This window comes from Emys orbicularis, chromosome 1 (genome assembly GCF_028017835.1).
Source record: "Emys orbicularis isolate rEmyOrb1 chromosome 1, rEmyOrb1.hap1, whole genome shotgun sequence".
Taxonomy (NCBI): Eukaryota; Metazoa; Chordata; order Testudines; family Emydidae; genus Emys; species Emys orbicularis.
In genome coordinates, this window is record NC_088683.1 from 354,659,658 (window position 1) to 354,673,093 (window position 13,436).

The following is a 13,436-nucleotide window of genomic DNA, read 5'->3' on the forward strand; positions in this document are numbered from 1 at the left end:
ACAGGATTTGCCCCCAATTCCTCCTCATGGAACAGCCAGTGGTTCTGAGCCCAGACCCCGGAGGAGCCCGGTTCCAGCTCTGGGATCCCTGGCTCCTCTACCAAGGTTTTCCCCAGCGGCATCTGCCCCTGAACACACTCCCTTGGAAGGCACAGAGAGAATCAACAGAAGAGCGAATGCAGCCACAGGCTGATTTTTCTGATGTAGCCCATATAGATATATAGACATATGCTAGGTCAGTGGTTCTCAACCTGGGATCTGGGGCCCCCTGGGGGGCCATGAGCAGGTTTCAGGCGGGCCGCCAAGCAGACCAGCATTAGACTCGCTGGGGCCCAGGGCAGAAAGACAAAAACCCACTGCATGGGGCTGAAGCCCAGGGCCCTGAGTCCAACCACCTGGGGCTGAAGCTGAAGCCTGAGCAATGTAGCTTCGCGGGGGCCCCTGTGGTGTGGGGCTCCAGGCAATTGCCCTGCTTGCTACCCCCTAACGCTGGCCCTGGCTTTTATATGCAGAAAACCCTTTATTGTGGCACAGGTTGGCCGGGGAGTTTTTATAGCATGTTGGAGGGGCCTCAGAAAGAAAAAGATTGCGAACCCCTGTGCTAGGTGATGTATAGTTATGGAGTAAGGCAGTAACTCAAAAACCTACAGGCCTTAAGCCTGTAGGACAAAGATAACTGAGCCCTAAGGCCTAAAGACTTAACATAAGCAATTAACCAGGAAGTGACCTTCTATCATAAGGTGCCACAAGACAGCAGTGACCCTGTATCCCAGATGCCACCAGTCAGAATGCTCATCTAGTGCTGCTGAACAGCTGACAGGTAACCACAAGACAACAGTTTGTAGCAGCTTTGGATATTTTACAGTAAGACCATCAGCTTGAAGTAAATGGCCTAGTAACCTATGGGAGAAGAGCCTAGTAACCTATGGGAGAAGAGCCCCCCAACGTTAGTAGGGTGAGGAAGGGTAGATAAGGAAAAGAGGCTGAAATCCCTATTGCATATGCATGAGGTATAGAGGGCGTTAGCGTAACCCATTATAAAAGTGGGTACTTGGCCAATGAACCCCAGGGAGATTTCCGGGAACCCGCCAGGCCAAGGACCACTCGTGCGTTATGCACCTACTATGGGGCTCCCCGCAAAGGGTGATGGGAGTATCTGAGCGCTGGATTACCCTCGGGCTGCTCTGCTAGGTCACAGTGTTTGTGATTAGCTAATTGTGCTAATACAACCCTGACAAATTCAGACGGCCTTCCCGAAGTGTGAGCGTCATTCCCGCATGCACAGAGTCAGGCAACACCGCAGGGCTTCCGGAGAAGACGTGCATCCTACACCACCACCCCTCCAACCCCAGTGATTCTCCTCATGCTGCCCGCTGCCTGCAGACCCCCGCCCGCACTGACTCTCCTCGTGCTGCCCACCGCCTGCCCCACGCCGGCTGCAGACCCCCACCCACACTGACTCTCCTCATGCTGCCCCACGCCTGCCCCACGCCAGCTGCAGACCCCCACCCGCACTGACTCTCCTCGTGCTGCTCCACGCCTGCCCCACGCCGGCTGCAGACCCCCGCCCGCACTGACTCTCCTCGTGCTGCCCCACGCCTGCCCCACGCCGTCTGCAGACCCCCACCCGCACTGACTCTCCTCGTGCTGCCCCACGCCTGCCCCACGCCGGCTGCAGACCCCCGCCCGCACTGACTCTCCTCGTGCTGCCCCATGCCTGCCCCATGCCGGCTGCAGACCCCCGCCCGCACTGACTCTCCTCGTGCTGCCCCATGCCTGCCCCACGCCGGCTGCAGACTCCTGACCCCAAGGAGGGGGGCTTCCGAGGTCTAAGGAGAGTGGGGCAGGCCCCCTATGTGCCCCTGCTAGTGATCTGGCCCCACAGGCTTTAGCGTGAGTTTTGCTGGTGTATGGGCTGCAGGATAGGAGCCATTGTGATTGAGAGGAATGCAGCATTCCTTGCTCTAGACAGAAAGAGACTGGGAGAGTGAGTTACAGACAGGACCGCCAAACTGTATGATCCAAAGTCCTGGTCCGAGCAAACTGCCCCATTGCCATCCCACCCGCTACCACAGGAGCTGTGGGTGGTCACTGAGGTACCGAACGTTCATCATGGCCGCGCTCCGATGAGCTGAGGCAGCAGGCGACGTGCCCAGTACACAGCCCAGGGAAGACCAAAGGCTGCTGCCTGCCCTAGCCACTGCGGTGCCATATCCGCTGCTAGGAGGAAACCTGGGGGGATTTCTGGCACTTTGCACATGACGCACGTGAACCACCAAGGCAGATCAGCCTGAGTCGGAAGCTGCTTCCCAATTACATCCATAACAGGCCTCTCAGGTGGCTGGGGTAAGGGCTGTGAAGAAGGGAAAAACATGAAAAGCCAGTCTCCTGGGACACGTACAGTGTCTCTCGGAGGAATTCAGAGGAATTTGTCCCCAGCTTTGCCCGGGTGGAAAAACACCATCTAATAATGCTCTTGTCAAAGCCAGGTAAAACATAGAAGCATTTGGTCCTATCTCATGTATAGCCCTGGACACCCTGGAGCACAGTGGTGTACAGGTAAAAAAAGAAGTGGATAAACTAACCTAAACTAAACTCCATAATCCCCAAATGAGAAGTGGGTTTACCCACGTTTACCCTCAACTAAGCTACTGCTGGGCCCAGTTCTGGTCTCAATCAATGGATTGTAAAAGCAGAACCTGGCCCAAGATCCCTACCCCATTCTTTCAGTGAGCTTTATCGGCTAGGTTAACATATTTCCTCTTATCCAAGAGTCTGAATCAGAGGCTGGTCTCTTTCTAATCCAAAGAAGGGAAGAGCTTGAAGAAGCCCGGGCTGTGCTTTCCTTTCTGATATTTGCACTCGCGTATTTATTAATCAGTTAGAAACAGATTCTGCTACTGAAGGATACAGGAACAGTATTCCTTTAAATGGCCTGTGAACCCTCTAGTGGGGCTCACTGCGTTTTATATTTTAGAAGCAGTCAAGTCAATCCGCATGTATGTAGCTAGCCCTAGCATGGTTGTGTATATTAAGTAAACACAATTACTGGAGCTCCAACTGCACTTATGTGGTTTGTTCACATTGTTATCGCTGTGTAAAGAGCCGAAGACACAATCATTCCCCTTACCCATGCTGAACAGCACCTTGTAGCCGCGCTGATTTCAACAGGAGCCTGGAGTTTCAGCATAAGTAACGGGGGCAGATCACAGCCCTTAAAGTGTTTGCAGTGCTATGAAGATCCTGATCCCTTCGGAAGTACTAAATGAGAATGATCTTTACTTGTAGAGAAGGACCCAAGTTGCAACAGGTTTGGGGTCTGATCTGACCTGTCTCAAAGTTTGGATGGTGTTACGATTCTGGGTTTGGGTCAGCCCATTCAGGAGGCAGCCGGAGTTATAGTGGTCAGACCTGGGTGTGGACAGGAAACTGCCCCAAGGTTTGGGGGGCAGGGTTTAGATCCAGTGTTTCAGTTTGGACCCATCTGAACTTCTCATTTAAAAGTCACGTGCTATCTGGCTTGGTACCTCTGTAGTTAGTGCTCTGTGCTGCCATGAAAAACCCAAATTGCCAAGCCAGTTTACAGATGGGGAAACTGAGGCACAGACAAGTGAATTGATTTGCCCCAAGTCACACAGCAGACCAGGCAGAGCTAGTTATAAAACGCAGCTCCGAGTCCTATACTCCAGCTGCAGCACCTTCCTGCCTCCCCTCACCTTCACAGCCAGTTCCTTTGGCCAGGGCTGTTTGATCTGTAAGCCCGGGATGTGCCGCTTGCCGTTATTTGGAGACAGAGGGTGCTGGCAGCTAAACTCAGCAGGCCCAACTGTAAAATGGTGCTGCTAGGGGGCAGAGAAGGAAAAGCAACATAGGTCTCCAGAACCTCTCTCCCAATACTGGGATCGATGACAAGGCAAGCCGGCCCCTTGAATTGAAGAACCAAAAGACTTCAGAGCTCTCATGAAAATTACTTTGGCAAGGATCACTAATATAACAACTCATGGCTTGGGTTAGCATCTCCTTTTATGGAGTGTCCCACTGAGCCCTTAGCAAATGTTTGATCTGTTCCCTTTTTTATTAGAATACTCTACAGTACAGGCCTAAACAATTCAGCTTCAACTGACAGTAGTAAACAAGGCACACATTTTTAACAGTGAGGGTGATTAACCATTGGAGCAAACCAATGGTTTTCAGATCAAGACTAGATGTCTTTCTGGAAGATCTGCTTAGTCAGACACAAGTTACTGGCTCCATACACGAATGGCTGGATGAAATGCTTTGGCCTGTGCTAGACAGGAGGTCAGCCTAGATCAAGGGTGGGCAAACTACTGCCCGTGGGCTGGATCCAGCCCGCCAGCCGTTTTAATCCAGCCCTCGAGATCCCATTGGGGAGCAGGATCTGAGGCTTGCCCTGCTCTGGAGCTCCAGCCGAGGAACAGGGTCGGGGACCGCTCCACCTGGCTCCCGGAAGCAGCGGTATGGCCCCCCTCCACCTTCTATGCGTAGGGGCAGCCACAGGCCTCCATTCTGCATGCTGCTCCCACCCCAAGTGCCGCCCCTGCAGCTCCCATTGGCTAGGAACTGCAGCCAACGGGAGCTGCAGGGGCGGTGCCTGCGGACGAGGCAGCACGCAGAATCGCCAGGTTGTGCCTCACGTAGGAGCCGGAGAAGGGGCATGCCGCTGCTTCCGGGAGCTGCTTGAGGTAAGCGCCGCCTGGACCCTGCATCCCTGAGCCTCTCCCTGCGCCCCAACCCCAGCCCTGATCCCCCTCCCGCCCTTTGAACCCCTCCATCCCAGCCCAGAGCACCCTCCTGAACCCCCAACCCCTCATTCCCAGCCCCACCCCAGAGCCTGCACCCCCAGCCGGAGCCTGCACCCTTTCCCACGCCCCAACCCCCTGCCCCAGCCCTGATCCCCCTCCCACCCTCTGAACCCCTCGGTCCCTGCCCGGAGCACCCTCCTACACCCCAAACTCCTCATCCCCAGCCCCACCCCAGAGCCCACACCCCCAGCCAGAGCCGTCACCCCCACACCCCACTCCCCTGCCCAGAGCCCCCTCCCACACCCTGAACTCCTCATTTCTGGCCCCACCCTGGAGCCCGCACCCCCAACCAGAGCCCGCACCCCAACCCCAATTTTGTGAGCATTCATGGCCCGCCACACAATTTCTATTCCCAGATGTGGCCCTTGGGCCAAAAAGTTTGCCCACCCCTGGCCTAGATAATCTAATGCTCCCTTCTGGCCTTAAAATCTATGAATCAGTAGCAGTACTGCAGTGTGCTCTTGGCCGGCGATGTACAATGCTGCTGCATTTTCCAGATTACTAGAAAGAGGAGTGTTGGGAGAAGATTCTAGCCTTTGCCCCAGACCTGAACACAACTCCTCTTAAAAAAAAAAAAAAAAAGGATACAAGAGGCAGGCAGGAGCCCCTGAGAATTATGGGCTTGGAAAATTATGAACAAACAGAACAGAATTGCCAGGGGAGAAACAGCAATGAGATAGGCAAGCAGAAATAATTAGCTCTCTAATGGTCACTACTTCTGCTAAACCGGAGGCTCTTAGGGCAGGGCCGGAAGCAAATGGTGAGTGGCGAAGGCAATTTGTATACTGCATTTAATAGCCTCAAAGTTTAAAAAAAAAAAAAAAAAAAGCCCAATCTTGCATCACACAGACAGAAGCCCTGAGAGGCAGTGAACTGTCACTGCAATGGGGGGAAAAAGCTTAGAAAAGCCTCATTGATTACCCAGAGAGTGACTGCGTCTGTGAGACAGCCAGAGGTCCCACTGAGGGGAAGCAGGGATGCTTTAACAAATAAACATCCCCAATATGGAGCTTCAGTCCACTGGATGGATAGGGTCACAGCCCACAGGCGGAACCATGCTTTAAAAGCTAAATATCAGGGTTGTGCTGCTTCTTGGTTACTAGCAGCACAAAAGGGAAGACAGGAACATTACAGCTTATGCGCCTGCAACGTGGGGCCTGATCCAAAGCTCCCTGCAGAGGCTGATGGGAATACTTGACTTCAATGGACACTGGATGAGGCTCTTAGACAGAACAGCAATGCAGAGTACAGCAGCACAGGGCTTCCTGAAGGCAACACAGCTAATGAGCTTCTTAGCACAACCAGCATTCCTGTAATCAGTGGCGGACTACTGCACAGGCCAACGGGGCTCGTGCCCAGGGGCCCTGGCCAAATCGGGGCCCACAGAAAAATCTCCCCCCGCCACGGCCCCAGGGCTAGAGGAGCTCTCGCTTCCTGCCACATCCCTGAGATCACAGTGGGGGTACAGAGCTTCTCTAGTCTCAGGGCCACAGTGGGGAGGCGGGGCCTGGAAAAGAGCAAGCGGGGCCATGGGGAAGGGGGGGAATGGGTGGGGCCATAGAGGAAGGGGCTGAATGGGGTGGGGCTGTGGGAAGAACAGGGGTGGAGTCAAGGCAAGGGGCAGAACAGGGTGGGGGCATGGGTGGGGCCACAGGGGAAGGGGCGGAATGGGGTGGGACCAGAGGTGGGGTTGCAGCAGAAGGGGTGGGAGGGAGAGAACAGGGGTGGGACCGCAGGCTGAAGGGGTGGGGCAGGGCCATGGTTCTGGCACTGGGCCCCCCCACTTGCTCTGGCCCAGGGCTCCAGGAGACCTTAATCCGTCTCTGCCTGTAATACAGGAACTAGCTATAATAATAATTGATGGAATGGATAAGACAGAGTCTGTCTGGGCAATGATTACACTGGGTAAAAGAACTACTAGAGCCTCCCCTGAGATACTGCTTGGGGTGTGCTATAGACCGCCGGGATCTAGCCTGGATGCGGACAGGGAACTATTTAATGTTTTTAAGGAAGTAAAAACTAATAAGAGCTGTGTAATAATGGGGGACTTTAACTTCCCGGACATAGATTGGGGAACAAATGCTAGTAACAATAATAGGGCTCAGATGTTCCTAGACGTGCTAGCAGATGAATTCCTTCATCAAGTAGTAGCTGAACCGACGAGGGGGGATGCCATTTTAGATTTGGTGCTGGTGAGTAGTGAGGACCTAGTTGAGGAAATGGTAGTAGGGGACAACCTTGGCTCGAGTGACCATGAGCTAATTCGGTTTAAACTAAATGGAAGGATTAACAGAAATGAAACTGTGACTAAGGTTTACGATTTCAAAAAGGCCAACTTTAATAAATTAAGGCGACTACTTAGGGAAGTGGATTGGGCTAACATACTTAGAGAGCTAAAGGCAGATGAGGCCTGGGATTATTTCAAGCTGAAGTTGCACGAGCTGTCCGAGGCCTGTATCCCGAGAAAGGGGAAACGGTTAGTAGGCAGGAGAATTAGACCTAGCTGGATGAGCGGGCGTCTCAAAGGGGCGATTAAGAAAAAACAGAAAGCGTACAAAGAATGGAAGAGGGGACAGATCGGCAAGGAAACCTACCTTATTGAGGTCAGAGCATGTAGGGATGCGGTGAGAAAGGCCAAAAGCCGTGTAGAGTTGGACCTCGCGAGGGGAATTAAATCCAATAGTAAGAGGTTTTATAGCCATATAAATAGGAAGAGAACAAAGAAAGAGGAAGTGGGACCGCTGAAGCATGTAAATGGAGTGGAGATTAAGGATAATCTAGGCATGGCACAATATCTAAATGAATATTTTGCGTCGGTGTTTAATAAGGCTAATGAAGGGCTTAGGAATAGAGGGAGCGGGACAGAGGGGAATAAAGGAGGGGCGATTGCAATTACAGTATCAGAGGTGGAAGCCAAACTTGACCAGCTAAATGGGACTAAATCGGGCGGACCGGATGATCTCCATCCTAGAATATTGAAGGAGCTGGCGCGAGAAATTGCAAGCCCCTTGGCGATAATTTTTAATAAATCTGTAAACTCGGGGGTGGTACCGATGGACTGGAAAATAGCTAATGTGGTTCCTATTTTTAAGAAGGGGAAAAAAAGTGACCCGGGTAACTACAGGCCTGTTAGTTTAACTTCTGTAGTATGCAAGGTCTTGGAAAAAATTTTGAAGGAAAAAGTAGTTAAGGACCTTGAGGTGAATGGCAATTGGGACAAATTACAACATGGGTTTACGAAAGGCAGATCGTGCCAAACCAACTTGATCTCCTTCTTTGAGAAAGTAACAGACCTTCTAGATAAAGGAAATGCGGTGGATCTAATTTACCTCGATTTTAGTAAAGCGTTTGATACTGTGCCGCACGAGGAATTATTGGTTAAATTGGAAAAGATGGGGATCGATATGAAATTCCAGAGGTGGATAAAGAACTGGTTAAAAGGGAGACTGCAGCGGGTAGTACTGAAAGGTGAACTGTCGGGTTGGACGGAGGTCACCAGTGGGGTTCCTCAAGGTTCGGTTTTGGGTCCGATTTTATTCAATCTATTCGTTACTGACCTCGGAACCGAATGTAGGAGTGGGCTGATAAAGTTTGCGGATGACACAAAGTTGGGAGGTATTGCCAATTCGGAGAAGGATCGGGATATTCTGCAGGGAGACTTGGATGACCTTGTAAATTGGAGTAACAATAATAGGATGAGATTTAATAGTGAGAAGTGTAAGGTGATGCATTTAGGGATGACTAATAAGAATTTTAGTTATAAGTTAGGGACGCATAGGTTGGAAGTGACGGAGGAGGAGAAGGACCTCGGAGTCCTGGTTGATCGCAGGATGACTATGAGTCGGCAATGTGACGTGGCTGTGAAAAAAGCTAATGCGATTTTGGGATGCGTTAGGCGAGGTATTTCTAGTAGGGACAGGGAGGTGCTGCTTCCGTTATACAAGGCGCTGGTGAGACCTCATTTGGAGTACTGTGTGCAGTTCTGGTCTCCTATGTTTAAAAAGGATGAACTCAAACTGGAACGGGTACAGAGAAGGGCCACTAGGATGATCCGAGGAATGGAAAACCTTTCCTATGAAAGGAGACTCGAGGAGCTCGGTTTGTTTAGCCTAACCAAAAGAAGGCTGAGGGGGGATATGATTGCTCTCTTTAAATACATTAAAGGGATTAATACCAAGGAGGGAGAGGAATTATTTCAGCTCAGTAGTAATGTGGACACGAGAACGAATGGATATAAACTGGCCGTGGGGAAGTTTAGGCTTGAAATTAGAAGAAGGTTTCTAACCGTCAGAGGGGTGAAATTTTGGAACAGCCTTCCGAGGGAAACGGTGGGGGCGAAAGACCTTTCTGGCTTCAAGATTAGGCTTGATAAGTTTATGGAGGGAATGGTTTGAAGGGATAACGTGATTTTAGTCAATTAGGCATTAACGTGCCATCGCGGGTAAAATGAGGGTCCGGCTGTAGAATCTTGCCTGTATGCTCGGGGTTCTGCTGATCGCCATATTTGGGGTCGGGAAGGAATTTTCCTCCAGGGTAGATTGGCAGAGGCCCTGGAGGTTTTTCGCCTTCCTCCGCAGCATAGGGCAGGGGTCGCAGGCTGGAAGATTCTGTTGTGGGTGGGTCAGCTTTTGTGGCCTGCAACATGCAGGAGGTCAGACTAGATGACCATATTGGTCCCTTCTGACCTTAAAGTCTATGAGTCTATGAGTCTATGAGCTAAGATAAGAATAATCAAAGCTCATGCTCCAGGGTGTAAATCTCACCCTACACACACACACACACACACACACACACACAACCACAACGGGCCCATGCTACGCAGCTGCTTGCATTCCTTGAACCAACCGGCCTACAGTCAGTCTGGGGCCCCCTGCTTAGCTTCCTGATTGAAGCTCAAGATTCAAGGCCAGATCCTCAACTGATGTACATCAGCATCGCTCTGTTGGCATCGATGAATGATCAGGTCCTCAGTGTATAGCCTGCCCCAAGTTTCTCTGCCAGGCAACATTACAAGACAGGAGATGCAGGTAGAGGAATGTGCCCAGAGATGATGTGAGCATGTGTTTTGGAGATGGCAGAGGCGGCAGAACTGTGGGTAGAGGGGACTCGCTATTTTCTACAAGTTCTGTAGGTTTTAAAAGCCACTAGATGCCTCACTCCCTCCATCATAGCGTTCCTGTTATACCATTTTTCTCAAATTAATTTAACTGCCTCACACAAAATTCCACCTTGTGCTTGCCACCGCGTTCCCTCTGCCACCCAGCAGCACCCCGATCCCACCCACAGAGCAGGGGCTGCTTTCCCAAACAGCGCTGCGAGGAGGGAATATTCTGCAGGAGCGGCAGGAATGCATTGCATTGCATTACAGCACAGGGAGACAAGGTGAAGGCAGGCATTACTGTCTGACACCTCTAGAGGGCACCACTGGCTGCCTACTGCCGCTGGCATCTGGGAAAGCCTTCTGTAAGCTGCATTTACACCGGCACTTTTGTCGGTGAAGCTTGTGTCAGTCGGGGGTGGGGTGGGGGGCTGTTTTTCCACACCCCTGACCAACAGAGTTTTACCAACGAAAGTGCTAGTGTAGACAAAGCCTAAGTCAAGCTTCAGCCCTGATTTAGCTTCCTCTCGCGTATCCTTTGTAGATGCTCAAATATAGCAGCAGGCGATTGTGTAACGTTAACCAGACATCTTCCCCCACCCAGCCCCAAGCCATGGGGTGCCTGACAATAACTCAGGGGATAGAATCCCCATATGTAATTAAAACAGTCATGAGAACCTCTGCATTCTGCCCAGGACCGCAGTGTCTGAGCTGCATTAATTCAGATATTACAGAGGTGGGTGCAGTTTAAATAACGAGAGAGGGATTAGATATAAACAAAGATGGGGCCAAATCAAACCCCTGGATCCAAATATCCTGAAATTTGGTGTGCGTAAAATCTGCATCCTAAATGTACAACTTGAGCTTGGTTCTGGTGTTAATTCATTAAAACAAAGAAAGGGCCAAAATCCTCAGGTGATGTAAACACTGATTTACACCAGTTAAGGATCTGACCCAAAGAATCAGCTCTGGTGTGGTGACACAGAGATCAGTGGAGTCACTTCTGATTTACACCAATTTAAGTGTGAGGAGAATCAGGCCTGAGCTATTTATCAGGTGTATAATTTTAAACCGTTTTCCAACGGGAGACATTATTCAGGAGATGACCTGTTAACTTCCAGAACATGTGACACCAAAGCTTTGCAAAGGTGCCTTCACCGAGCACAAGGACTTCCCTACCTTCTGCCACAGAGATTCCCGGGAGGCCAGAGAGGAGCAGGCTGCCACGAACCAGCAGTTCCCAACCTGGCCCTGGTGCAAGTCATGGGAACTGATTCCATCCACAAAGAGATAGGGGTCGTCGCAGATCTCCTAGAGGAAGAGAGGGAAAAAAACCCACAAAAGGTGAATGGGAAGCAGGATTAGGCTTGAGAATTGGGGTTACCCTTGTCTTCACTAATGGCACTGTGCACCCCTTCCCCAGCGCACACACACACACCCCTCTAACTCCAGCTACCATCCTATCCAGACTAGGAAATCAATCTGTGGATGAAACCAAGGACCAAATTCTTCTCTCCGTTTTGCTGGTGTCAATCCAGAGTCACTCCACTGACTTCAGTGGAGGTGCTCCAGATTTACGCCCTAATTTAGCAAGGTATCCGAGCTCACACATGACTCGCTCATGAGCAGCGCCAATTCTTTAACAAGACAACTCAGGTGCTTGAGGACCACGCGGGATCAGGGCCATCCCCAGGTGCAAGTGACAGCAGAAACTGCCCCTTGGTGCCAAGCACCATCACCTGGGGGCTGCTCGAGCTGAAAGGGCCAAGCCATTTACAACACACCTTTTGCAGAAAGTGTGTTGGATCTGCAGTGAAACAAGGCAGACACTAGTCTCTTGTCTACAACACGTGTACGGCGTTGTGCTTGGCACCGTGGAGCCTTTATCTCAACTGGGCCCTCTAGGTGCCACTGTGGTACAAACAATAGATTCTGTACCTGTTAGCAATGGGTGTAGCTGAACCAGCACTACTAGAGAAATGCTAAAAATCCACAGAGCAGACAAGGTCTAACAGACTTCACTGCTCGGAAGGGGCTTTCCCTGCTATTCAGATGCATTTTTCCTTTGTTTAATTCAATTCCACTGACCCCATTCTCCTGCCTTGCTCTTTGCACTCTTCAGCTAGGTGGATTCTATCCCTCTGCTCCGAACCTCAGTTTTCACTTAGCGGAGCTACAGATATTTTCCTCTTTTAGCCTTTCCTAACAAGTCAATCCCTCCAGCTCCTTCCTGGCTTTGGCTGTTATTATTATTGGTTATTATTTGTATTGCATTAGCACCTTAGAGCCTGTCATGGACAAGGACCGCATTGGGCTTGGCACCCCCCCCCCCCCCTCTTTCTATTTTTTGACATCTTCCTGGTAGAAAGGTGCCTTGAATGGACTGCAATATGCCAGCCGTGGTCTCGTCTCGCCAACGCCCAACATGGGCAGCCTGCCCCAGATTTATAGAGAAAGGCCATCTAGTCTGACCTCCTATATAACAAAAGCCAGAGGACCTCACCCAGTGATTTCTACATCAAGCCCATAACTTGTGGTTGAACTAGAGCACATCTTTCAGAGAGATCTCCAACCTTCACTTAGGGTACGTCCAGACTACCCGCCGGATCGGCGGGTAGCGATCGATCTATCGGGGATCGATATATCGCATCTCGTCTAGTCGCGATATATCGATCCCCGAACACGCTCCCGTCGACTCTGGAACTCCACCAGGGCGAGCGGCGGTAGCGGAGTCGACGGGGGAGCCGCGACCGTCGATCCCGCACCGTGAGGATGGGAGGTAAGTCAAAATAAGGTATGTCGACTTCAGCTATGCTACTCCCATAGCTGAAGTTGCGTATCTTACATCGACCCTCCCCCCCAGTGTAGACCAGGCCTTAAGGCGTTCAGCTGATGGCGAATCCACCATGTTACTAGGTAAACTGCTCCTATGGTTCATTCCCCTTATGGTTCAAAAAAATTGTTTCTCATTTCTAGTCTGAATTTGTCTAGCTTCAGTTTCCAACGGCTGGCTCTCCTATGCCTTTGCCTGCTAGATAAAGAGTCTTCTGTCATCAGAAAGCTTTTCCCCAGACCTTTAGACAGAGATCAAGCCATTTGTTTAACTCTCAGAGCAGTCAATAAGCCTCTATTATTTTCGTGGCTGTCCTGGATTTCACAAACAATGGAGCTTGTGGTGTGATAAACAGAAAATAGGCATGAAACACATGAAAACCAAGTTCCCACCAGCTCTTTACTTATGGGGCAACAGGACAGAGTGTGAGCAGCCAAGGGCTGAGTGTGGACTTAGGAAGCATCCCCACGTTTAAGTTTAAGTACTAAGGGATTAACTAATTAGTGGGGTGATTCAGCTCATTAGCTGGAAACAGTTAAAGGAGAGGCAGGAAGGGGGAGGGGGAGGAAAGGTGTAAGGAAGGCCAGAGAAGTGAGATTCTCCCCCCCCCCCCCCCCCCGCCTTTGGGGAAAAGCCTTACGCTGTGGAGAACAAACATTTCTAAAGCACACTGTACACAAAG

At 50.9% G+C, this 13,436-nt stretch overlaps 1 protein-coding gene across 2 annotated transcripts in view; it reads right to left on the minus strand.

Annotated features, from left to right (window-relative positions):
- The window catches only part of CAPN5 (calpain 5), a 108,973-nt gene that overhangs the window by 39,225 nt on the left and 56,312 nt on the right, over window positions 1-13,436 (minus strand). For both annotated transcript variants that reach the window (XM_065408165.1, XM_065408173.1), the window contains exon 3: window positions 11,101-11,232. In XM_065408165.1, coding sequence (XP_065264237.1) covers window positions 11,101-11,232 — 132 coding nt within the window. The remainder of the gene's footprint in view (window positions 1-11,100; window positions 11,233-13,436) is intronic.